The sequence below is a fragment of the Bos grunniens genome, chromosome 28 (assembly GCF_055505025.1).
Source record: "Bos grunniens cultivar Pamir isolate PY7600 chromosome 28, Bosgru_T2T1.0, whole genome shotgun sequence".
NCBI lineage: Eukaryota > Metazoa > Chordata > Mammalia > Artiodactyla > Bovidae > Bos > Bos grunniens.
In genome coordinates this window covers 16787191-16815078 of record NC_141192.1, presented here as the reverse complement: position 1 = coordinate 16815078, position 27888 = coordinate 16787191, and the positions used below count along the sequence as shown (strand labels likewise).

The 27888-nt window shown below is 38.7% G+C and overlaps 1 protein-coding gene across 16 annotated transcripts; it reads right to left on the bottom strand.

Moving 5' to 3' along the window:
- Nucleotides 1-22: 22 nt before the first annotated feature.
- Nucleotides 23-25631, bottom strand: ANXA7 (annexin A7). Of its 16 annotated transcripts, none has more exons than XM_086382076.1 (15): nt 25572-25631; nt 23441-23504; nt 22230-22284; nt 20014-20218; nt 19331-19432; nt 18656-18720; nt 18180-18245; nt 14023-14125; nt 13712-13806; nt 11141-11254; nt 10730-10900; nt 7850-8020; nt 7694-7769; nt 6532-6644; nt 23-4146 (listed from the first exon to the last, which is right to left on the bottom strand). In XM_086382076.1, exons 3-15 carry the CDS (start codon nt 22281-22283, stop codon nt 4024-4026), a joined length of 1458 nt encoding a protein of 485 aa, XP_086238202.1. In that variant the 5' UTR covers nt 22284; nt 23441-23504; nt 25572-25631; the 3' UTR covers nt 23-4023. The 16 variants fall into 16 exon arrangements, with proteins under 16 accessions (XP_086238202.1, XP_086238205.1, XP_086238204.1 ...); XM_086382079.1 differs by having other exon boundaries at nt 25394-25614; XM_086382078.1 differs by lacking the exon at nt 25572-25631 and adding an exon at nt 24166-25489.
- Between the last annotated feature and the right edge of the window lie 2257 nt (nt 25632-27888).

Below are 27888 nucleotides of genomic sequence, written 5' to 3'. Positions count from 1 at the left end.
AAATAGACAAACCAAAAGGAAATTTATTTAAAGATAAAAATCTTTATTAAACGATTTTGAAAACAGATGATTTAAGTCTTTCTCCGTGAAAAATGCAGCTAAGACAATATTTGCAAAATAAGTGCCTCACACATTGTTGGGAAGAATGCAAAACCACTCTGCTTCTAGTGTGCAATATTTACACAATAAACAGACTCCAAGTATATGATGTTAATGGAAAAATTTAATACATTTGAAATTCAGCATTACCTCAGAGTTGGAAAGGTAAAATACAATAGCAAAAACCTGGAAACAACCCAAAGGAAGAGAGGATGAATACACTGATAATATATTTAAAAAATCGCATATTACAAAGCAGTCGAAATGAATGAACTATAGCTATTCACCGTGTGTATGAATCTTAGCAGTATACATACTTTAAAATGTTACACTGTTAGGAGCCACTTGAGGGGGGCTACTGGCCAGATCAGACAATTTGAACATCAAAGTAAACAATAATAATGGATTACAATCTGTTGAATAAGATAGGAATACACAAGTTCACATTGATATAATGAAGAGAAAGGAAAGCTCTTTATAGCAGTTGAACGCCAATCCAATAATGGAGAGGAAATGATTGAAATAGAGAATTACCACTTGGCACCAACTATAGGAGTGGATGATTTAGACAGGAGTCTTCAGTGCTAAGGCTGGTATGTGGAGATTTGATAAGGAGTAGTTTACTGGCATGATTTTGGAATACTAATCAATTACAAAGGGAAAAACAGTGAATTTAAGAAGCCAGCATGATCAAGTGATCAAGGTTAACATCACCAGTGTGGGGACGAGTCTACATTTTATGCCTCCTGATGAGACTCACTGAGAAAAGCAAAGCATCATTTTGTGGTATTCCTACAGACAAAGGACCCAGGTTGTAAGCCATCCTATAATAAAAGCTTGTACCTTTTAATAAAACTGTAAAGCTACAAAAGACTGGCAACTCTTCCAGATTAAAGGAGTCTGAAAATACACAACTAAATGCAGTACGTATTTCTGTATAGGATGTTGACCCAGAAATGAAGAGACATTGTTGGGATAGTGGGCAAAATTTGAATAGGCTTACTAGATTGGGTGGTAGTATTGTACCAATATTTATTTACTGATGTGGAAGATTGTTTGCCATTATGTAGAAGAGTGACCCTGTTCAGGGGAAAACACCCACTGGAGTGTTTAGGAGTGATGAGACAGCATGACTGCAGTTTGCTCTCTCAACCCACCAACAGTTCAAATAAAGACCAATAACAAAAGACATATGCATGCACACACACACTCAGTGTAAGTAATGAACCAATAAAATGTTAACTGTATGAGAATCTAGGTAAAGAGGACATGGGAGTTCTTTGTACTGTCCTGGCAACTTTTCTATACATTTGAAATTATTTCAAAACAAATTATTAAACTATACACACACTCACACATTACTTTCCATGGATAGTCACCAGAGTCTAATTTTAAAAATAAATTGTATTTCTGCTAATAAACATGTTAAAATTATAAAAATTGAGAAAAATGCTTTTAAAGTTAGTGTTATAAGTCATAAAAGTTCTGAAATATAAAAACATGTAACTGTTGAGTAAGACGTTTCTCCCTGGATTTTTTCCCAAGTGAAGATTGCGACTGTATTTGTGTTGAGATAACTATCCTGCCTTACACACATCGTAATCTTTTTTGGGACCATGTGGCTTGTGGGATCTTAGTTCCCCAAACAGGGGATCAAACCTGGGCCTCTAGCAGCAGCAGCATGGAGTCCTAACCACTGGATTGCCAGGGAATTCTCAGTAACCCAGTTTAAAAACAGGCATTTTAATATTTTCCCAAAGAAGATATGCAAATGGACAATCAAGAAAATATGGCCAATCAAGAAAATATATTCATTAGTTATTAGGGAAATGCAAATCAAAACTGCAATGAGATGCCACTTTACATCCACTAGGATGGTTAGAATCCAAGAGACAATGATAGTGTCGGGAAGAATGAAGACACTGGGAGCCTCATTCACTGATGGTAGGACTGTAAAGTGGTACAGCTGCTTTGGAAAATAGTTTGGCAGATCCTCAAAAAGTTAAACATAAAGATACTACTGCCAGCAATTCCACTCCTATTATTATAGCCAAGAGCATTGAAAACTTGTGTCCATAGAAAAGTTTGTGCGTGAATATTCATAGCAGCCTTATTCATAATGGTAAACAGGTGAAAACAACCCAAATGTCCATCAATTGATAAATGGACAAGCAAAATGTAGATCCAAACAATGGATTATTCAGCCATAAACAGAATGAAGTATTGATTCATGCTACAACACAGGTGAACCTTAAAAACAGTACGTTGATTAAAAGAAGCCAGACACAAAGGGCCACACACTGTGTAATTCCATTCATACGTAAAGCCCCCAAGAGGGAAATCCATAGAGACAGAAAGTAGATTAGTGACTGCCAGGGGACAGGCAGGAAGAAAGGAAAGACGGCTTGACTGCTGATGGATTTAAGTTCTCTTTTTGGGTGATGAAAATATTCAAAAATTGATTGTGGTGACTGTTGCACAAGTGTGTGAATATCCTAAAAACCCACTAAATTGTACAGTTTAAAAGGATGAATGGTATGATATATATCAATCTTTAAAAGTTTAAAAATATATTCCTCACAAATTTTCTTCCTTTAATAACTTACACCCCTTTTCCTTTACCAAATCCTATTGCTGTTAGTTATTTTTCCAAAATCTATGTCAGAAATCTATCTTGGCCTGTTACCCTTCTACCAGTGTATCTGGCTTTCGCCTCACACTACACTTGTACATAGGCCTCTCTCTCTAAGAGTCAGGTTGTGTCTTATACCACCTTGCATGTATGTCCCTTGGCACTTACCCCCAAACAACTGTTCATTGAATTATAACTGATATTTACTCTTCTTTCCCTCAATTTTTACTACAATCATTCACCATATATATATTAAATATCTGCTTTGTGCCAGGGAGTTCAACAAAAAGAACAAATAGGGTTATTATTCTCAGAAGAATTTATAATGTAACAATATCCTTGTATCCTAAGTTTTGTTTAGATCACCCACTAGATTACAAACCTCCTTCCTTTGTACTTTCCCTAACTACCTATTGTAATGCTCAACATAATAAGCAATTGCTCAGTACTGGGAATAAACCCAGGTTTGAAATCACACTGCTATAGCACTAACTGAGTTCCTGAACGACTTCTCCAAAGACCTAATATTCAATCTCCCAGGAAGATGATTTAAGTTTCATTATTTATTAATTTGGCACCTTTTATGTGTCAAGCTTCATTTTCTTGAATCATGATTAAACTGCAACTAAAAGTATTTTATAATTTTTTTTTAAATCAAGGGCCAATAAAGATCTATAGGCAGTCTTAGTAGACATAAAAGTAGGCTATATATTTTAGGCATATAAACATATAATCTCTTTTTAAAAAGCTGCTACAGCCAATACTAAACTATTTTCTTTGTGGGAAGTTCAACGTTTATGAATATAGAATACTGATTTATGTGAAGTAAGATGCAAATTACTCTTTTAGGTCAAAACAGCTGAATTTGTTTTAAAAAGTAATACAATTTTGACATACTACCAACTATAACTGTCCAATGGAAAGCAAAGGGTTTATCTAATGTTCAATATTATTTATTAAAATTTATTCAATATTATCACACAGAATTTGAAACTGTTGTGACTTTTACTCAATTCGGTGTCCTATTTAGAATAAGAGCAGTGAGAATTATGCTTTACAAACATTGCATTATTACTTCATCATTGTGATATGGCTTTACTTGATTGTACATAGAGAAAAAAAGAACATTGGAATTAAGGCAATAACCACATGTGCAAACCAAGCACAATACCCTGACACGGTCCTTAGTAAAAGCTCTTTTGGTTAGGTGAGGGTTGATGTTGCTGCATGCAGGTCAGTCATTGCTTTGAAGATAAGCTTTGAATAGCTTCATTCATTTATAAAAACCTCTCCTACTGGCCCACAATGGCCAGAAGCAGCTTTCGGTAATCTCCACTCGTGTCGCTTGCAATCATTGTGCCCAGCGTCTTCTGATACATCTGACTGAACATCTGTTTTATCTGGACAAGATCAATCTGCATGCAAGACACGATATTTGTAATATTAGAAAAAAGTTAAAGAAAACTGATAATTTATTAAATTGTTCTTTAATAGTGAAAAGATCCTAAGTATAACCAAAGCAGAGGGGAAAAAACACCAAAGGACTGACATTTTATAGCTAGCATTTCTACCAGCACTAACAAAGTGTTGGCCAGGATGCAGAGAAGTTGGAATCCCTGTTCACTGCTGGTAGGAATGTAAAATGGTGCAGCCACTGGAAAACAGTATAGTAATTACTCAAATAAATAAAAATAGAATTACCACATGACACAACCATTGCACTTCTGAGTATCCACAAAAGTGAAACACAGGCTCAAATATTTGTACACCCACGTTAAAAGCAGCATTATTCACAACAGTCAAAGGGTGGAAGCAACCCAAGTGTCCACTGACGGATGAAAGGATAAACTAAAGGTAGTGTATACATTCCCTGGAGAAGGAAATGGCAACCCACTCCAGTATTCTTGCCTGGAAAATCCCATGGACAGAGGAGCCTGGTGGGCTATAGTTCCTGGGGCCGCAAAGAGTCGGACATGAGCACGATGTATACATAAAATGGAATATCATTCAGCCTTAGAAAAGAAGGAAATTCTTACACATGCTACAATGTGGATGAACCCTAAAAATGTTAAAATGGACAAATACTTTATGATTCCACTTATATAAATTAGCTAGAGTAGTCAAATATTGCAATACATAAGATAGAAAATAGCATGGTGGCTGCTAGGAGTTGGGAAGCAAAAAAATGGTGAATTATTATTTAATGAATATAGATTTTCAGTTTTTTAAGTTGAAAAAGTTCTGGTGGTGATGGTTGTACAACAATGGGAATGTACTTAATGTCACAGAACTATACACTTAAAAGTGATTAAAATGGTAATTTTGTGTTATGTGTATTTTATTATAAAGAAAAAGAGATCCTGCTTAGAAAATTTAAGTCTAAAAACAAAGACACAACAAAGTTTTTCCAAATATTGTATTATAGTTGTCTTTTAAAAAATGATTTACCTTCTTTCATATGGTTTCGTAGTATATGCTTTCTTTCAATTAAAAAAAGTCTACTAAATATACTAAGTCAAAGAAAGGAATACATTTGAGGCTATATTTAAGTAAAAAGATAAAGATAAAACTTTAAGTTATTTTATTATACAGTGCATGCTAAATTTTAAGAATTTCTATGTCCAATAGGGTTGATCTACATAGGTCTTTCATACAGCTTCCTGTTGATTTTTTTTTGGCAGCGCCTCACGCTTGCAGGATCTCAATCCCTGAGTGCTGAACCTGGCAGTGAAAGTGCCGAACCCTAACCACTAGACCACCAGGGAATTCCCTCATCCACTTTTTTACATAAGCAAAATGAAACCCAAAAGATAAACTGTTCTTGAATTTCCTGGCAGTCTGTTTCACTAAAGCAAGTCTCTCACAGCAGGAAAAAGGTGAACACTATGCTTTATACAACCTCCGCCAGCAGTGAAAGAGAGCTCTTTCTTAACGTCACTCATGGACTGACAACCAACGGAGGAACTTTTAAGAAATTAACATTCTAAGTGAGACAGAGAAAGACAAATACTGCATGATTTCACTTACATGTGGAATCTGAAAAAACAAATGAACAAATATAACAAAACACAGTCATAGACACAAAGAGCAAACAGGTAGCTGCCAGAAGGGAAGGGGTTGGGGGTGGGAAGGAAATGGGTGAAAGAGTAAGAGGTACAAACTGCCAGCTGCAAAGTAAATGAGTGAAGAGTGTGAATGAGTGGGGAGTACAGGCAATAACTAAGTAGTATTTTTGTATGGTGATATGTCATAATTAGACTTTTCATGGGAATCCTTTTAAAATGTATAGAAATATAAAATCACAATGCTTTATAACAGAAACCAGCAGAGTACTGTAGGCAAATACACTTCAAAAATGAACAAACTCAAACAAAAAGATAATAAGATTTGTGGTTACTAGAGGTAGCGGATTGAGGGGGGCAGATTGGAGAAAGACAATCAAAAGGCACAAACTTCCCATTATAAGATAAGTTACTAGGGGTGTAATATACAATGTGATAAATATAATTAACACTGCTTTATGTATAGACAGTAAATCCTAAAAGTTCTCATCACAAGGAAAAATGTTTTCCTTTAATCTCATATTTTGTAAGATGATGGATGTTCACTAAACTTACTGTGATAATCACTTCCTGATGTATGTAAGTCAAATTTCTATGCGGCACGCTTTAAATTTATACAGTGAGGTATGTCAATTACATCTCAATAAAACTAGAAGAAAAATTGTGTTTAATATTGCTAAGAAAAAAGAGTCAATATTCAAAATCAAGTGAAGATCAGACAGAAAGTGAGCGCCTCACCTCACTTCGAGTGACCACAATCCTGACCAGGGTGGAGTCATCTGTGCCGGCGCCTTTCATAGAATAGTAGAGCCTCTCAGCAAAGAAGGCAGGGCGGTTCAGGGCACACTGCACTGAAAGTGAGAGAGGCTTCAGACGTGAAATCATGACAAAGATGTCCACACACCAGCTTCATCTATCACTTCCAGCTGCTTTTGATCATTTCCTATGTAATTATCTCAGAAATCTTAGGTGAGTTGTAGAGTGCTCTCCCCCTTGATTTTTCTCAGCATCCATCTTTCTTTCCAGCTGCATCAGATAGTCTACCTTCAATTCTACAAGATTCCCTCTGGCCAGTAAATCCCATTTTCTCTCCACAGATGCAGTCACTTAAAATTCTTAACATTTTCCCCCCTTAACATGAGAAAATGTGTAGCAACTGTACCCTGGTAATACCTAACTAAACGGAATAATGACTAAAATCTGAATTCTAGATGTCAAATGTATCATTTGACTGAAAGAAGGATGTAAGACAGATTCCAATATAAATAAGAAAACACAGACTTGAGAATGATAATAGGAAAATTAAGTTAGCAAAGGCTCTACCTTTCACAGAGATGGACTAACTGTACATTATTGTGTTAGCTACAATTACAATAGTAGTATTTATAAGATATTCAATTGCTAATACCAATGTGTTACTAATATTCTCTTTAGTCTTAAATTCTCCATGAGAACAAAATTTCCATTTCATTAAGCTTCTGGACGTCAGGACCAAAAATTGGGTTTTTAATTTCAAATGGAAAAGAGTCTCATTTGGCTAAATACTTGAAAGGCATTTGGGGGCTCAAAATGATGCTTTGTGTGGTGGCACTCTGTAGTTTCCTTAGGGCTTTCCCATTTACCTTAATGGAAATGCTACAATCCGTTATATACTTTTGTATAGTCCTCAAGAAGGGCATAGAAAATAACGACCAAATAATTCCAAAACAATCCTATTTGATCACACCACCAACCATTCATAGGGAACTGCATATAAAAACACAGGATTATCTTGTCTCTGCCTAAGCAGACTCCAGGGAGGCTATACTAAGAATCACCTTTTAATGGGAACAACTATTCAAAGCCTCACTCATTTACAAACAAAACAAAGCAAATCACGAAAACAGGAAAAGTGTCTTACAGATGGTCTTTAAACCGCTTTCAACATTTCCGGAAAACTCACGGCTGACACTGTTTAACAAATCTCGATTAGCCATCTGTAGACAAAAAAGTATAGGGGTTGAAATATTTTGACACCTTAAAATAGAAGCAAAATCTTCAAAAGAAAAGCTCATACCCTGGAATAGGCCTCCACGGTAGCTTTCAGTTGAGGAAAGCTTCTTGTGGCAAGAATCATGTTAAAGCAAGATTCATCTGTCCCTAGTCTCCCCTCACCAGCCTGGTAGAGACGCTGAGCATCTTCCTGAGCCAGTTGGTGGTTAACATTCTGGTTCTCATCACGATTTCCCTGCAAAAAAAGGAATGCAGGAGTTAGAAGAAAGTGATACAAGTCTTATTTTTAAAACAAGGTTTTCCAATCTGGTCATTTTTGAATTTAAAAGGACAATTTACTAAAAATTAATGCATAAAGTTTGTCACGCTTATCTTTCATTTCCAAAGAAACTATACTAGTGTAACTAATATTTTATTACATTGCCAACTATGGATTTTATAATGTAGATCATGGTTTGATGAGGTTATATTAAAACGAGAGGTTTTACAGGGCTTTGAGAGCTAAATTAGAAAACGTTTCCATAAAAAATTACACAGACATTTTACTTTTGAAGGTATAGAAAATTTTACTGATATTCAGTTTAAAAAGCTTTCTCGATAGACTAAAGAGACAGGGATTCTTAAATAAATCACTCTTTTGGGTTTGATCCTTGGTTTACAAGCTGCAGGGTTTTTTTGTTTTTATTCAATAAACATTTCTCCAGTAGCAGGTATTGAAAGTCTAGGTATGATACAAACCACAGAGATTGGAAATGATTATCACTACTCCATTCCTCCCATGAAGGAGATAAAAGATGTCTCCAAAGAGTGAGTAGGGCTACAACCAAAATCTCTGGGAATTAAATGCAGGCTCAGAGCAGGGAATGACAAATGGCCCAGGAGAGTCCAGGAAAGCTTCTCTGAGGAGGTGCTTTGAAGGGTGGTAACTGGGCCAGGAGAAAGAGACTGGTATGTATTGAAACTGCAAACTATAGCACCTCCAGAGGCTGTGGCCACACACACAGACTCATGATCCAGCAAGTCCTGAACACTAACAATGCAGCCACTTCCACCCTCTGGGAGAAATCCCTCGGCCATCAAAGGAATTTCACTTTTCGCTTCTCTGGTGATAAGGTCTCCTTCCATCAGTCCAAGTTCTGAGCCAGTGAGCACTGTCTCTCGTCTAGCTTGGGGAGAGACGCACTGAGACGTCCCAGAAGCTGGATATCCCTGAACTCCAAGGTCTGAAGTAACTTTAGATTTCTCATGATGAAGCGACTCCTAAGCCATGCTTTGAGGACCTGGTCTCCTAGGAGATAAGAACTACCACTCAAATTAACAAAGTATGATTCTGCTTAGCTGGGATTTAAGATCAGCATTATACTGAGTTCCACTTTATATTCACCATGTACCTGAAAGGTATGGAGCACTTATTTTGTACCAGGCTGTATTAGTCAGGGTTCTCCAGAGGAACAGAACCAACAGGATGTGCTATGTGGTGGGGCCACAAGACAAGACAAGGCCCCTCCCTCCAAGGAAGTTAAGCCAAAAGAGGAAGCATATAATATAGAGGCTCCGTGAACTTCCTTTCATTCATCCAAGTGTAATCTTAATATGTAAGTATTTATTATGAATGTATGCATAAAAATGATGCGTGAGACTTTAAGAAGAAGCTATAAATAACACAAGTACTGACAGGCTGTATCAATTTATAGACCAAACTCTTCCCTGGGATGGGATCGGGGAGGGAGGGAGAGAGGAAGCTCTGGGCCTGAATAAGAGTAAAGCTTATACTTGGGTAGTTGGTTTCTCTCTAAAACAGAAACACAAACCCAAACAAGGAAAAGGTCGCCCTCTAGAGTCTTAGTGTCTGTCTGAGGAACAGAATGGAGATGTGTTCCTTGAAGGTTGAGGAACTGTTGTCTGAAGAGCACTGGCACAAGCAATGTATAGAAGCCTATTCTAAATGGGCTGAATACAGCACAGGCAATAGGAGCTCAACAACAACTCCCCAGATGACTGCCTTTGGCTTCAAGCACACAATATGGTCCCATTGTCCTAGAAAGCCACTTCCAGGACAAGGGCTCTTTATTTTGTTAAATGGTTGGGCCCTGAACCCTGCATAAAGAGACATTCAGCACCTCATTAAAGTCTGAATACTCGTTTTTTAGCATTAACTCTGTTTCTGATTTTCTTTTCCTGCTAACCTACCCTCCTGCTCTGTTACTGGTTGAGGTAAATTCAATGTCCTCCCACCATTTGCTTTGTTTTCTCACTTCCATACCCACACGCTCTGGCACACTGCCTTTTCTGCAACTACATCCCTTTGCTCTGAGAGCCTGTCTACTTTTAGAATCTTCAAGACTGTCCAACCTTGTGCACTAGCAGGAGAGCCAGTAACTCCTGATACCGAATCAGTGTGCTAGTCTTTTGCATCATCTCTTTCAAATATACCCTGATTATTTATAGTATCATTACATATACCCTATTTGGAGAATTTTCTGCAACTCTGCCAGCACATCTAGGGAATCAGAACAAGGACGGTACTTAAGCACAGTGTTTCAGTGGATGCTGACATGTTTTCTGCATTTCTGTCTCACTCTTATCGCACTCGCATGGCAGACCTGCATATCTTCAGCCGATGGTCCCAATTAACTGGCAGAACAATGCTAACCTTAAAAATACAGATGCAGCTTCATTCTAAGACACAGAGCCTCAAGTTGATTTCTGATTTCATACAACCTTCATGTGGTTAATTGCTGACTCCTTACAACAACCAGATTTACAGAAATAATTTTCAATACAGAAACAAAGAAACCCATACAGATGATTCTCTGTTGTCCCTCTTAAAGATGTCAAGATTCCACGGGAGCTAGATATTAAAAGGAATAAAGAATGCCCACTGGCAGTAGGCAGTAAAGAATGTTCCCTCCACCAACACTCAGACACTGAATTCAATACTCACCTGGCACATGGATACAAGTAAACGTTCAAAGTGCCCTGAAGTATCTGACCTAATGTCCTTTTCAAGGTCTCGTCCAAATTCTGATTGATAACATCTGACTATTTCTCGGATTTCCTGGTTTGTTCTTGTGCACAAAATTTCAATCAACACACGTTCCTGAGTTCCTGCTCCCTATGTGAAATGAAGGGAGAATGAGAGAGAATTACAAACAAAAAGCAAATTTCTGGAAGTTATTAAATCTTAATGTTCTACCAAACATAACTTTGGCCTCCAGACTGAAAAGCTCTATATATTCAGATGGTATAAAATAATGTATTGGTTTACCTGTCACTGTAAACTCAGAACTGCATAATTTATGGGGTTTTACATTTGAAATAGGATAAAATACTCAAAGTAAATGCCATATAGTACCTTCATCGCATTCCGTAAACTCCAGGCATCATAATACGTAGATGGCATGAACAGGGCAAGGATCAGTTCTTCCATACTTCCACTTAACTCTGATTTAAGATCTTTGATTAAATCCTGTTACATAACAAACACAAATTCAGTATATGAGCTCTCCAAATTTTGTTTTGCTTAAAATTTTTAAGGGAAATACGAGAAAAATGGAATTGAACTACTTTAAGAAAACCTCAATTTCTGTTCAGAATATCATACACTACAGAATTAAGTATTTAAGCTTATTATATTCAAGAAGATATATTTTAGTTCTTCTATTAATAAATACTTAATAATAAACTTATTGTAGTTCTGCCACTATACCAGGTACCAAAAAAGAGGAATCGGAAACAAAGAATAGTTCAAATTAATAAAATGATAAACACGTATTTACTTAGTATAAAAAACTGTTCTTGTTTTATGAGGAAGCAGAAATCATCATCATTGTGTTCTTATTTGAGAAGAAAAGACAAACATCTAAAAACTAAAATAAAGCAGCCTGTTCTCCAGCACCAGATGAATAAGCAGCACAGAAATAAGTTGAAGTAGGAAAAGTTAAAGTGGGCTAGAGAGCTTCAGAGAAAATTTTAGTGAAGGTATTGAAGAGTATGTAAAAATTAGCAAAGAGAAAGGAGAAAGATATTTCAGGTAAGGAGGAGGGACACAAACAAGAACAGAAAAGTTGTTCCTAGCCTTGGCTATATGCATTAAAATAATCTGCAGAATTTTTCTAAAAAAAAAAATTATGTCAAGAATGAATACTCAGAGATTCTGCATGTGTTTTTAAATTTGGAAAGAAATTATGATATTCTGCTCAGGTTGAGAATTACTTAGTATAGACACAAGAATGAGCAAAATTTTTTCAATGGGACAATAAGACAACCAATTTTGTTACGAATAATGTTTTTAGACATTAATAAAAACAAAGTTGTAACTATATTCTTGGATTATTACGTTGAATACCAAGCTAAAGAACATGGATTTGATTCTGCATGCTGGGAGGAGTCACTGAAAATTTTTATATAAGAAAACAACAGGCAGTATGGATTATAATGACCAAAGATATATATGAAATTTAGCCTGCTGGAATATTTAGATAAGGAGTAATAAAGGTTTGGGTTTGAGTGGTGACAGTGTAAATGGAAAGAAAAAAAGGAGATAGAAGACACATTTCTAAAGAGCCTTTTTACAGATTAGATCAACAAGACAAGCAATAACCAGTTGCCAGGACAACGCAGTGCCTGGCATACACAGGCACTGAAACAATATTCACTGACTGACTGAGAAAGAAGAATGTGGGACCAAAGACTCCACAGCTGGCTAGAGGACAGGGTTTTTACTAAGAAGTCCAAACAAAAAGTGGCGGTGGGTAAGGAAAATAGTCTGGGAATTTAGTTTTAACTCAAAAGTGATACATGAGAAAATTTAGGACAAGAAAGCACAGACTACATGTGAACTAAAGAAATTCATAAAACAAAAAATATTTTTGTGAGAAAAATGAGTCTGATGTTGAACCCTAAGGGAAATCTAGAGCTTGTGTCGCTTAAGGAGCCTTAAGAGTAAGGAAGTGGACTCTGGGTTGGGCAGAGAGGGAAAGCAGAGTAGAAAAGATGAATCAGGTCAGTGGGCCTCTACTCCCACTCTGAGAAAAGTTAATTGGATCCAGAGAATGTCAGAAAACTTTTAGGATTCCTATCTGAATGACAAACCAATGCTACCCACTCTTGCCCTTTATATTTAAGAAGCCATGGCACCTGTCAGCCATAGAACCTTGCTGGATTTAGTCACTGATCATCCACTCAACAAATATTTATGTGGCTATCTGTTATTGTTCCTGTCCTTGGTACTATAAACACAAAGATGAATATGACATGGTTTGCCCTAGGGCAGCTCACAGTTTTTAGGGAGTGGGCACTGAGATTAGTTACAGTAGAGGTTTTACAAAGTGCTATGAGATCACAGTGGAACAAGCAATGAGAGAAACTTCACAAAGTAGCTTAAACAAGCCAAATCCTGGAGAGCTTGTCTGCCATGCAGCAAAAGAAGAAAAGGTATTCCAGGACAAGAAAACAACATATATCAACCACAGAAGCATGTGTGCAGGGAATGGCAAGAGGTTCTATAAAATTGTAAAACAGGATATGTTTACAAGGAGGGAGAGAAGTGAAAGATGATGCCACAGGCCAAGAATAAGCAACGGCCACATAAGAAGTCCTTGAATCCCACTTCAAGGAGAAGACTGAGAACCAAGGTACTGATTATGATTATGGTCATAATCTACTTTCTACTGAACGTGTGTCACCTATCAGACATAGTAAATGGGTATGATTATGAGATCAAGGACTACTCTAGAATTGGAAAGGCTTTTAAGAGAAATAAATATTGAATACACCTCTTCTGGGGTCTCTGAAGTCTAGCTGTCTCTACTTTATACTTATCAGTACTAATAAAAATGTAGTATCCAACTTGATAGAATTCAGGGCCTACAGGCCACTGTTCTTGCTGAGTCCTAAAAAGAAAATGAAACAAAACAAAACATACCTTGCCATACATGGTCTTAAAAGCTGCTTTAATTTTTTGCCTTTGGTCATTGGAACGATTGGCCACAACATCTATAATTGCCTGCTCGTCTGTACCTGAAAGAACCACACATGTCTAAATAAGGATGAGGTCTCTGTGGGGTGCTCGCTGAGGACATTTTTTCGATTACAAGGTGCCTGGTGCTAGATTAAATTGAGGCGTGTGCACACAGGCTCACATATAAACTTGGTTTTGTGATATAAACCTTATTTTTACTTTATATCCAATCACTTGAACTTACTATAAATAAGACAAAAATACGTTTTCCTTACCAAAACCCTTCATTGCTTTACGAAGAACTTCAGCATCTCTCATGGCATCAAAATTGGCAGCAGGTCGGATTGTTCCATGAGTTCCCTGAGTCATCGGAGCAGGCTAAGAACAAGAGGCATAAAATCCAAGTCAGTTGTTGTGGTAATCTAATCCTTTCACAATATATGCTATGCTATGCTATGCTAAGTCACTTCAGTCGTGTCCGACTCTGTGTGACCCCATAGACGGCAGCCCACCAGGCTCCCCCGTCCCTGGGATTCTCCAGGCAAGAACACTGGAGCGGGTTGCCATTTCCTTCTCCAATATATACATATACCAAATCAACATGTTACATACCTAAAACTAACACAATGTTCTATTTCAATTGGGTTTCAATAAAACTGGGAGAAAAACAGTACGAAAAAATGTTCAACATCTTTAATACAAGAAACACTAGCTTAAAAAAAAATATCCCTCCCAACTCAGGTTTCTCTGCTAATAAGACAACAACTTAAGACTTCTCCAATCATCACTCTTAGGCAAGAAAGCCAGTGCTGAGATTTCAGGACAAGAATATTTATTTTTGTGGCGGAACAGATACAGACCATCCTTCTCCTGCCAAAAGACAGCAAGACGCCAAACTTTCAGGAAACAAGACAGTCAAGCTTGTGAAGTTAGTCACAATCTTTCTATGCCTTGGTTTCCTTCAAGGGAGAATAGGGGGGAAAAGAGATTGATCCCTGAGCAGTGTGAGATGAGTGGCAGTGTTTTGTTTAAAGAATATAATAATGGCTTTAGGGAGGCAGAGTCGGAGTTGCCCAGTGAGATTTCAAACAAGCAATGTAATTTTGGTAATCTCTCTTCATTTTCAGTATAGGCTCTGATTATTAGACATAAAATAAAACATCTTACAATAAGAAAAGCACAAAAAATGAAATTGATGACTAGAGACTCTTGGAGTTATTCATCAATTTTTTAAGGATAAACCAAAAAGCAAAACAATGGATACATTTTTTAAACACCAATCTATGAAGAAATTTAAAAATCACCAATGACAAAGACCACAGTAATAAGTGTTTCAGGCAAGAATCACTAATTTGATGCTAAAATTAGTGGGTAAAAGTATAATGTGTATACTTTGTAACATTACAGCAGAAAACCTAGCAGACATCATCTGAAACAAATGATCAACACCAATTATCACCAGGAAGAGGGCACATCAACAGTAAGTGCCTCCTGGTAAGAGGCACTAGGGGCACAGCACCACTTCTGTGGTATTCCTGTTAGAAAGGCATGACCTAGATTTACTCAGAGGGACTTATCAGACAAACCCAAATAAAGGAATATTTTACAAAATAACTGGTAGTACTCTTCCAACGTGTCAAGGTGATGAACAACAAGGACTGAAGAACTATTTCATATTAAAGGAAACTGAAGAGACATGGCAACAAATGCAGTGTTTAATCCTGGATTTGATCCTGAGCCGAAAGGACATTACTGGGACAGTTAATGAAATCTGAATAAGGTCTAAAGGTGGAGTAATAGTGTCATTAAAACATCAATTCTTGATCACTGTATTTATGTAAGAAGTTAATATTTGGGGAATCTGAGTAGAGGGTATGTACATAGGAATTGGCTCAGTCAGTAAAGAATCAGCCTGCAATGCAGGAGACCTGGGTTTGATCCCTGGGTCAGAAGATCCCCTGGAGGGGGAAATGGCAACCCACTCCAGTATTCTTGCCTGGAAAAATCCCATGGACAGAGGAGCCTGGCAGGCTGCATACAATTCATGGGGTCGCAAAGAGTCAGACACCCTTAGTAACTAAACCATATATAATTTTTACAACTTTTTAATGTTTGAAATTATTACAAAATTAAGTTTAAAAATTCTGAATACAAAGTTATGAAACAGTTTATTAGTTTTCTTAAAAGACTCAAATCAGGGCTTAAGGGAGATGAGATGAGACAAGATGATATCCCACCACATTTTTAAAAAATTAATTTTAATAATATATTTTATTTAACCAAGTATTTCTAAAGTATCATTTAAAGATGAAATCAACATCGTTTCAAAATATAAAATTATTCAGCTGCTATGTAGGCAACTGAAACTGTATTTCAAGTTATACCCATTGAATACAGCAATATGCTAGCCTGGAAAATCCCATGGACGGAGGAGCCTGGTGGGCTGCAGTCCATGGGGTCGCTAGAGTCGGACACGACTGAGCGACTTCAGTTTCCCTTTTCACTTTCATGCATTGGAGAAGGAAATGGCAACCCACTCCAGTGTTCTTGCCTGGAGAATCCCAGGGACGGGGGAGCCTGGTGGGCTGCCGTCTACGGGGTCGCACAGAGTCGGACACGACTGAAGCGACTTAGCAGCAGCAGTGGGGACAAAGTGTTTGGGGAGAAGCAGACCAGACCATCTTTCAGCAAACACTTTTACAGTCTGTAATTCCTCCCACTCATCTATACATTTTTTCCTACCAATAAGCCTAACGATCATCTGTCACTAGTTTCTAAGCTAGCAATGTAAGCAAAGAACTAACAAGAAATATTTGTATTGTGGTTTTAAGGAAAACTAAAAATATTCTACTTGTAGCATATATTCAAGTTGAAAAATTTTTTCAACATATTGCCTTTACATGAGGCTTAATGTATCAAAAACTATGAAAGTTTCCTTTGATGTAACCATTGTGACTAAAATCCTAAGCAGGGCAGAAGGTTCTGTTTAAAATACACTGAACTAGGTAGAAAGAGAAACCAACTCCCATCAGGTACTGTTTGATGACTCGCATTTTGTCATCTTGTTTCTAAAAACAACAACAACAACAAAAACCTATTCCATTTTTCATATGGAGGGAAAAATGGCTTTGTTTTATTCTTTGTTCAAAGTCTAAGTTTGAAGTGTCTCTTGTCATCGAGAATACTATCATCCTGCAGGCATTATTTTGAACTCGAAATCAGGGTCCATGTTTTTGAGGTCAAATCTCTAACTACAGAGGATTTCCCAGCACAGCAAAGCCCATACTATCAGCCACCAAGAGTTCCACCCTTTGACACCCATTTGATTCCAACCTTCTTGCTGAAAAAGTGCCATAGAATTAGAACTGGATCAATCAAGAGAGGTCACTTGCCTGAACTACTCAACCAAGTCACACACACAGCAACCAACCTCCACCAGCGGATTTTCAGTGACAGGGAGCTCACGAGGTAGTCTATTCCATCTCCATCTAAAAGCTCTTCCAAAATCTACTGCTCTGTTAACTGCCTGGTTTTAGTTTAAGGTAGTAATTGTTACACAAGATAAGCTGCAGGTATATGTGTATTTTACTTTAAGTGTTTTTATGTTTAAAAATCTTTTATATTCAGTCATAAAATGATGTCTTTAAAAGTATATGCATGCTTAAACTAAACTAAAATAAAAATTCTCATAACAAATGTTTAGAATAGCTACAGATTTATAATATGATTAACAATCAACTTTCAACGATTTTTTAAAAAAAGAAGTGAAAGCAATTTACTATGGGCTTTCAAGGAATATCATTTACTCTATCAGTAAAGTAGCATATTTTAACAAAGAGACTGCTGTTCTGAAAAGCAGAAGAGCTAGGATCTAGTCTCAGCTTTGTCATTCACTAGCTGTGTGGCCCGGGACAAGTTCCTTAATCTCTCTGGAGCTCAAATACCTCAAATCAGGAAAGTAAGCCAGAAAATGGCTAAATTGTTTCTCTTCCAATACTGTAATCCCTTTCCCAACCCAGCTGAAGAAAAAGCTTAAAAACGCTAGACTTTTATGAATAGACAGTATGAAATGAGAAAATCAAGATAAAGTAAACATAAAACTGCTTATGTTCCTAATAACCTGCATAGGGTATAAAGGAATTAACAAGTCAATTAAAGAATAAAACTTAATATTAAAGTAAGGAGCTATACTGAAATGGGGCAAGGATTTGATATATGGGAGACCTTCTGAGACCACTGAAAAATCAATTTAACAGATATTAATCACTATCATGCTTAAAGGGCCTGCCAAGCACTACAGGGACATGAAGATAAAATAGCTATCGTGAGCCCTCGAGGAAGTGGTGAGAGACAAATACACAAGAAATTAGAAACAAATGAAGGCACGTTTAGGGGACTGAGTGATTAGTGAACATTAGAAAACCTTACTCACTTCACTGCTATAATCCCAAGAAACAGGAGAGAAAACAGGATAGGAAGGAAAGGATTCTGTATTGATCTGAAAGAAGAGTGGAAAGTTATAAAGGCAAAAATGGAAAATAAAACCATACTTCATAAAACACGGCTAGAAATATCAATCACCCAGCCACCTGAGTTCATAGTTATACTGCCAGCAAGGGAGGAGGAAAAAGAACTAAAACCAATGCCAAGAATCCAATCTAATGACTGAATCTCTATGGAAAAAAGAGTATGGGTGTCATCACCTGAGAGAAGGGACCTATGTTTGTCTTATCAAAGTCATCAGGACACGGGTGGACCAAAGCGCATGCAGTCTATCAGAAGCAAAGATTAAAGTCTTAAGTGTCTCTTACAGACCATCTTCCCCGCTTCAAGGAAATCTCTAAGATCAATAAAGGCGTAGGGCCCTTCTTTAGCAGACTTAATTTAAAAGACAGGAACCAAAAATACCTGACTAGGGTAAGGAGATTGTCCTCCAGGATACTGAGAAGGCATCGCTCCCCCAGGAAAACCACCTATATATTAAGAAAAAATACAGCAAAAGGTATTAACTGATTTATTTTTTCAAAACAGCACTGATTTATTACGAATATGGAAACATATGAGAACACTCACACTTATGTTATTCACTAGAATAATTTTTAAGTATCATGATATACTGAATCAAAAAACAACTTTGGTCACAAGGACCTTTAAAAATATTCCATGTTGTAATTTCTTTAAAACAATTTAACATAATTTCTTTAAAAATAATACTTTAAAAAGAACAAAATAGTTGAACCAGATTAAATTCTGATTCTGTTTGGAAAGGATGGCAGCACATGGTTCTGGGCTCATTCCCTTCGTGTTACACGAATGACAGAGAAATTCCTAAAGGTTTCGTTTTTTTTTGGCTTCAGGAGAGATAATTTTTTTTAATTGAAAAAAACTGGTCCTTCTTTCCATCTTATGATTAAACCTTTTTTATCAGGTTAATACACTTTCATGAAACCAGATAGTACCTAATAAGTATTTAGTATAAACATTTACTAAAGATGATCCCAAACACAAACTAAGTTCTTTCAATGGCAACTGAAAAATTCAAAATATCAAGCCATTGTGCTTTTCTGGACAGTTGATACCTACCAGGCAGTGGGACCTGTGCTGGGCCACCCCCATAAGACTGTGTAGGTGGCTGTGGATAGCCAGGAAAGCCTGCTCCACCTGGTGGGGCTCCAAACCCTTGGCCTGGAAGAAGAAGAAGAGAGAAAAATAAACTATAGTGACAGGTCTCATGATCGAAGTGAAAACTTTACAAATAATAAAAGAAATAATCTATAATGCTACAGTAGCAGTCCCTTTGGTCTAAATTCAACTTCTCAACAACTCCTTCCCCATTAAAAAATACATTAAAAAAATGTTACTTCTTTCGTTTGCCCTAATGACTTACAATATAAAAGTGCTAAATTTTTTCTTTCTTTTTTTTTTTTACATCTTGTGGTGAGAGCTGTCCTAAGGTCACAATCATGCTAAAATCAAATGTCTCAATCAGTTCTTAAGATTACAAATTATCAAGTGAACCATTAGTCCTTTATGACCATGAGATTTATTCTAATTCCCACAGAATTTTGGAGATCGCTCCTGAGAATTCTCCAGCTTTCATGCCTCCTCAGAATCTTTATTCCTCTACCTTGCCAGCTAAGTCCTTACTATCTAAGGAAGAAAGCAGGCTAAGAGAAACTCTGATTTCATACAAAACAAGCAGGAACAAAAAGGATTAAAGAGACAAGAAAAGAAGTGTTACACTACTTCCACAACCCATGACTCACCTCCAGGATAGGATGGAGCTCCGCCTGGCTGTGGGGCACCAGGATAGCCTCCAGGGGCTGGATAGCCACCAGGGGCAGGGTAGCCTCCAGCTCCTGGGTAGCCACTACTTGGTGCTGGTGGGTAGGCACCTCCTCCCATCGGAGGGAAACCACTAGGATAAGGATACTGACCAGGAGGGGGGAAAGATGACTCCTGACCCGTAGGCTGAAAAACCAGAAAAGTTTTCAAATGACTGTGATCATTGAGAAACAGAACCTAGCTAAGAAAACAGAGATAACTGTTAAGATCTAGCTTATTCTTTTACATATTAAAAAGCCCATTAGAAGTCCTGATATCTCATATTAGTTTATCAGTATAGTAGTTTGTCAGGATACCTGTCAGAATTCAGTTTTATGTAAATCTACATGTGTTAGGCAAGAAGAGTCTGTTTCTCTATTTGGGAGTGTCTCTTTTCAAACCTCAAGGCTAAAAAAAAAAAAAAAAAACACCTCAAGGCTTCATGAACAACTAGCAAAGCTCAGTATAGTTTCTTCATTCTCCTAGCACCTGGAAATATGGGAAAGACCTGCCTCTCTACCCTAAAGAGAAGAATTCATGGCTTTCTTGTAATACACCTGGACCTGTGTATAACAGAAAGAATAAAAAAGTGACCTGAGCACATACTAGGTGTGACATTTGGGACCTCAATTCAGATCACGCAATGTCTAAGTCTGAAGAGACTGTTGTTGTTTAGTCACTAAGTCGTGTCCAACTCTTTGAGACCCCATGGACTGTAGCTGCCAGGCTCCTCGTCCGTGGGACTTCCCAGGTAACAATACTAGAATCAGTCGCCATTTCATTCTCCAGGGGAATCTTCCTGACCCAGGGATTGAACCCACTTCTCCTGCTTGGTAGGTGGATTCTTTACCACTGAGCCACCTGGGAAAAAGCCCAAAGAGACTGTTACACGTTCACTAAACTTTTTTCCAGGCCACAGAGACTACATTTCCCAGGATATGACTGAATACTGGTAAAGGACAGTGGACAGAAGTGGACAGAAGTAATGTATACCACTTCCAGCCTGGTCCCCATGACTACCTGCCCAATCCTCTAAGATGTCTCTTCCTCTCTCATTTCCTTCATCTGCCAGCTGGAAGCAAAGAATCCAGTGGAGGACTCCAAAGCACTAGAGGATGGTAGAGTCAATATACTAAGGCAACAGAGGATAGAAGGAGCCTGAAAACCCACAGGATGAAATGGAAAAAGGTCTCTTAGCTCCCTACCACACACTTCCCCCATCATCCCCACCACTGACTTCTAGGAGACTGGAGTAAGCAAGAAATAGGTTTTTATTGTGTTGAGCCATCGGGATGTTGAGATTGTCTGTTTTAGCATTAGCCTATACTGACAGAAATGGTTGCCAGAGTCCAGTTTAGTATATAGGGACCTGGGAACATAGTTACAAATTTCATTTCTCTTATGACAAATTCAGGAGAACTATATATTCACTTTACACACAGGTACACATATTGTCACTAATCCATATAGGCCCCTCTTTCTATTTACCCAGAATTACAAAGAAGCCCTACATACTTATGAGCATAAAACTGAAATACACTAACCTCAGCTATGAGGTTAGTCCTCGGAACAGTACAGGTAAACAGCAAAGTAGAACTTGGTAGCACATTTATAACATGTACTCAGAATACTAAAAGTCTCAGAACTACAAATCCAGGGCCTTCTAATCCACTGCAATTTGTGTTCTCTGAGTCAAGCCCTTCTTAATTTAAACATCCAACACACAGGTTAAAAACCAGTGACTCATAAGATGGATTTAGTTTACATACGTGTTGTATTGAATCATACAGTATTTAACATTTTAAAATATGCATTTCCCAATTTAAAAAAATGGGCAGTTTCATATAAAATCTAGATTTTATTTATATTTAAGCTTTACTTAAAGAAATAGAATATCCAGCAACATTGAATCAACCTCCCTGTATGGACACATCAGGCTGAAGAGGACTAACAGGTGCCTTTCCATAGGTGACACAAGTCCTTGTAGTTCCTCCACAACCCTGCCCTCACTCACGTACTCTACTCAGTACTTCTGGCTGTTTGAATTTATGACCGCTGCTCTAGCATATTTGTAACATCTGTCATGGGTTGGCTGGTCCTATGCAACACCTGTTCCCAGGACATGAGCTATTTTAGTATCCTAAGTGGCAATACTTACGGGATATCCAGGGAAAGGTGGGTAGCCTGTGGGCGGATAGCCTGGGTATGACATTCTGTAACAACAATAAGAAATGTCCTCTGTAATTTCATATAAGGAATAAGACCTTTGAAGATATACACTGTCACAATCTAAATCAAATCACATCTTCTGAAAGAAAGAGCCTATCAGGCAGGCTGACTCAGTGTTCTGAGATGGGGCCCGAGCTTCTGTATTTCTAACTACCCTTCCCGGTGATGCTGTTGCTGCTGGTCTGTGAGCAATATTTTGATATCAGAATATTTAGGCATTTCTGAATCTACCATTTAATTTGGCAAGTTTATCAATGTGTGTTTTGGCTCTTCTCCCCAGTACAGCTATGAATGATTTGTATTTCTCTTTTATCAAGACCCCAAACAATGATATATACATACTAATATATATAAAATAGATGACAAATAAAGACCTACTGTTTAGCATAGGGAACTTTACTCAATTCTCTGTAATGGGTTACATGGGAAAAGAATCTAGAGTGGATATATGTATAAGTGATTCACTTTGCTATACGCCTGAAACTAACACTGATATACACAATAGTGTAAATCTATACTCCAGTTAAAATAAAAAAGATCCCAAACAAATCCAGTTCAACATTTACAAAAACCCATAATGTAATAAGCACTGTTCTAGGTGCTGATAAAGAGATGAGAGGGGCAGGGGGAAGTAGCCTGCCTTTTGAATATATAGTACAGGAAAATTAGAAAATAAATTTAAATTATTATTGTGTCCCTTATGACATAGCACAGTGCAGAAGCTAAAAACTTGCTAAATTGAAAATGAGTGGGCATATATCTAGCGGAAGTTAAAAATTATTAAGAAAGATAATAAGAATACTGATTCAGACAGTTCTGAACCAGTCATCTGGGATCCAAAGACCTGGATGCAAAGGATGTTAAATCACTTTTTTTTCCCTTCTTCTCCAAGCCCAGTTGATAAAAGGAATAAAGGAGAAGCAATACCCTCTAAGAACAGTCAGAGGGACCAAGGGTAAAAGAGGTCAGGTTCCAAAGAAAAAGTCTGAAAATAATTTATGGGAGAAATTAATAATAATTTTAAAGACAAGTGTTATAGCACCAAAGACTACATAAGTTATTTAAATTTCTGAATCTCAGGAACTGTTCCAGTGACAAAGTCCTATTTCTACAGTCTAAAACTACTACATTAAGTCTTACCTTAAAGGGTTCTAGAGGAATTATGCCAACAAGAGTGTCAGAACAGAATGAAGATAAACACTATCTGCATATAAGAAAACAATGCAACTTTAAGAAAGTGAATCTGGGTATATTTTAAAGAATAATAATTTAAAAGAGTAGAATGCAATGCCATTTCCAGGATGTACTTTATAAAAATACTTACAAAAATGCAAAATTATTATACATACAAAGCTATTCATTACAGCACTATTTGTAACAAAAAAAGGTTAGGGAATTCCCTGGCAGTCCAATGGTTAAGATTCAGCACTTTCACTGCTAGGGCGTAGTCGGGCAACTAAGATTCCACAAGCCATACAGTGTGGCTAAAATAAAACATTAAAAACAACCTAAAAGACCATTAATAAGGGACAGCTAAAACAGATTACAGAAAGCCATACAATAAAATGTTACGCAACTATTAAAAATGAGCAGCTCTCTTATATGTATGGCTGAGTCCCTTTGCTGTCTACCTGAAACTCACATTGTTAACTGGCTATACTCCAATACAAAAGAAACAGTTGAATTAAAAAACATGAGCAGCTCTCCTTTTATTCATATAAGAAACCATCTCTAAGTCACATTAAGTGGGAAAAAAGCAAGATGAAAAAACTGCATAGATACTCTGCAACGAATTGTGTAAAACATAGTTATTTGTATATAGAGAATATCCCTGAAAGTAGACTCAACAAAGTAGGAAACAGTACCTCGGAGAGGAGAACTAGAGCATAAGGAGACTTTTCAAAGTAGCGATAGACCTTTTGGAATTATGCATGTATCATCTATTTCAGATTTTAAAAGCTTTTGTACAAAGCTTAAACAAACCCAAGGGTGACTCAACAAACTACTCAATTTTGCCCAAAGAACAATTAGACTTTACTGGTGAACCACAGCTTTTACGTCCTTTTCAACATTCTTAGTCAGCAACTACTTTTTAAAAGACTAGAAAAGCATTCCTGGTTCTCCAGACCATCTCCACCCAGTGAGTCAACTACTAAAAGGGTTGGGTCTCCCTAGGCAAGTCTGAGATGGCATGATGCCCAGGAACACAGGAGGTAGCTGTTCCAAATTTATGAAACAAATGAAACAAAACAGGAAGGGTGAATGAAGATGGCCAACAGTAGATACTACGATTTTCCAAAATCTGCCTCTTGATTGGGAAGGACCATTTAAATCTGTCAGCAAGGGCTCTTCGATAAAGAACTGGAGGCAGGTCACCACCAGTGAGGACTGAAAGGCTTCGGTTTGCAGTAGTTCTACCTCCTTATCTAGTGCTTGAAACCCCTTCCCTGACTGGTAGGTAACTCATTATACTCATTATCTAATTAGGACAGGTTACTTTATCAGATCAGTTCCCCACCAACTGGCAGAAATTAAGGAAGTTTAGAGGCAATTGGACGACTTCTTTCGTTTCTGTCACTTTACGGTGGACATCAGCCATCTTCTTCTGAAGAAGAGTTCACCCAGGTTAGGCTCATATCCGCATAGGTTTGCTGCCGTTTAGGAACTAGGAATCAAATCTGGAATGCTACTTCCTACAATAGTTTCCAAGAATTATAAACCTGGGCCAATGTACAATTTCAGGCTTCCGCATTCGTCCTAGGGCTCACTAAGCAAAGTACAAATTCCCCAAGTTTCCCTAAATTTGCTGTGTCACCAAGAAATCTAGTCGGACTCAGCTGCTCGCTGGTTTTCCTACTCAGCTCTCCTAGAGGGCCGCTTCAGCAGGCCCATCCTCTGGCCTCAGTCCCTCCACCTGTGGTCCACCTGCCTGCGCCGGAGGCCTCACTGCTCCCTAGGATCCCCGGACAGACGAGGGGCAGAGACAGCCGGCGAATAGGACTTCCCGTGGTCTGGCCACCTCGCCGACCCCGCCCGAATGCACCCCCGGCCGAACGTCCCCACCAGGCAGCCCGGGTCCCAAGATGCTCGCACCGGCTCACCGGCCACCCCTGGGGCCTATAGGCCCCTCCAGCCTCCCCCCGGTCCCCCGCGCCGGTTCCAGGCCGCAGGCGGGGCCCCGCCCACTCCCGGGTGGCCGGCCACGGAGCTGGGCGGGGCGAGGTAACCGAGGGGCAGAGGGGTTGCAAGGGTAGGGGGCGCCGTTCCTCACCTGACCCCGCGGAGCAGCGTCACGGCCCAACCTGGTCCGGAGCAAGATGGAGCCGGGGGCGGGTCCGGGAAGGGCGGGGCGCCCGGCCGCCACCGGAGCCCGTTAGGGCCGCAATCGCGGCCGGGAACGCCTCTGGGCTAGGACAGGGCGGTGACGGCGGGGCCCGTCCGGGCGACCTTTGGGACCCCGGCTCGGGCTTTCCCTTCGACCCCGAGTCGCCGCTCCACCTGCGAGGAGGAGGTCCTTTCGGGTGCACCAGCCAGTTTTATCACAGTTCCTTCCGGGCTCTCTCAAGCCATTTGAGAAACTCAGCCGGTTCTGAGGCATCAGTGGAGGGCGGCAGAGGCCTCGAGACTGGAGACCAGGGGCAGCCTCTCTGCCTGATGTGCAATCCTCTCTGGTTATCTTCTAAGGACAAGAACGGTGTCTTTTAATAGTGCCTTGTGGAATAAATATTCATGGGGATGATAAATAGTGGGAATACGAGATTCATTAATCAAAACCACTCCAGAAGGGAGTTGTTAGGTGATTCTAGGCTCCCGTCACACCAGAGCCCTATCTAATTTACACACACACTAGCATTAAACATTTGAGGGCATTTCAAGGCCCAGAGCAGTATTTTAAACTCATTAAGAAAGTTTATATTCCAAAGCAACAAAAAGACAGCTACCTTTTACAGTGGTTCTCAAACTGTGGTCCCCAGACTGGCAGCGGCCACATTTCCTGGAAACGTGTTAGAACCACAAATTATTGGGCTCCACCTTTGACCTTCTGAATTAGTTAATTCACCTCCAGAGTTTAGAGGTGAAGCCTGGCAGTTTGTTTTCACAAGTCCTCAAGGTAGGTCTATGCACACTAAACTTCGAGAACTTATCCAAGGCTTCCTCATGGGGGTGGGATAGGGTAGATGAAAATTTTAAGTGGGAAGGGCAAAATATGCATGGCCCTACAACAGGGATGAAATCTAAGGTACTTGAGAAAGGTCACTGCCAAAATTTAAACGATACTGCACAACTCTCTGGGAACCCAGCATTAATTTCCCAGCTCCCACCAGTCTGTCTGGCAAACATTGGGCCTTTCTGCCCAGTCTGCCTGGAGACCTCTGGAATCTCAGCATTCCATAACAAGGGTGTCCTTACTTCTCTTTGCTCTATATTACTATTAATACCTTGCTGATTTCATCCCTGCCCTTCCCTCTGCCCTATCACCTTGAGAGGTTATTTTCCAAGCCTATTTCCAGCCCACTTTTCTGAGCTATAGGCCCAAATATCCACTAGCCTATTCAGGCAGTACCACTGGATTTTCCACTTCATCCTTTCAGTTCATCCTTCTTTCCTGACAAGGCCTTCTAGGATCAGAGGTCCTTTCTTCATACTGCCTCTCCCTAGAAAGCACTGTATGCCTTCCAACAATTATGAATCTATTAAGATTCAATTCAAAGATCACCCATCTCCTTCCTGCCTCAAGCAGCTTTTCCTGACCTTTTCCTCACCTTCTCTTGGGTAGACTCCCTTTGTGCACCAAACTAAACTTTTTGTAGATATCTGCTATGGCACATTTAACAGTAGTCATAGCATACATTTACCTTACCTGTATTTAACCACATAAACTGCAAAAACAAAATAAAACACCTCTGAAGGTCATCAATTTCTCCAGAGTTCATGTGAAACAGGAGCCATTTTGCTTCTCCTAATGTGAACATTCTTAACACACAGCTTTTGTACAGACAGAACAGTAATTTTGTCCCCAGTGGGACATTTGGCGAAGTTGAGAGATGTTTTGGTCACAACCAGGAGAAAGGTTTTACTAGAATCAGTGGGAGACGCCAAGGATGTTACATTCTCCAATGCACTGGGCACCCTCCAACAACAAAGAATTATTCAGCCTGACATGTCAGTAATGTTGAGGTTAAGAAACTCCTTGAGTTAGACTGATCTTCCTAAATAATGGATTTGATCATATTATTTCTTTGATTAAACTCTACTAGCTTCCACTGAAAGCAGAATAAAACCCAAATTCAAATAGCCATGGTCTATTATGCCCCACATAATCTGGCCCCTGCCTACCTTGCTGACTTCATCCCTCTTCATCTACCTTCTCAAGCAGTAAACTCTGATCAAAACGACCTTCGGTCTAAACATACCAGCCTTGTGACCAAACACACCAGACATTCTCAGGATCTTTGCACTTGTTATTGCTCTTACTTAGAATGTTCTGCATTGTATATCTCAAATATCATCCATCTCCTCAGAAAGGTACGTATTCCCTGAGCACTGTAGCGTAAGTAGCCCCACTGCCACTACCACCACCAGTTAAA

Bases quoted from the DNA above. Each gene is read 5' to 3' on its own strand.
- ANXA7 (XM_086382076.1), bottom strand. From the start codon at position 22,283: ATGTCATACCCAGGCTATCCGCCCACAGGCTACCCACCTTTCCCTGGA. The intron at 13,807-14,022 runs GTAAGGAAAACG...TGGTTCTTTCAG, and splicing joins TAAAGCAATGAAGGGTTTTG to GTACAGACGAGCAGGCAATT. The intron at 7,770-7,849 runs GTATGAGCTTTT...TTTTGTCTACAG, and splicing joins CCGTGGAGGCCTATTCCAGG to ATGGCTAATCGAGATTTGTT.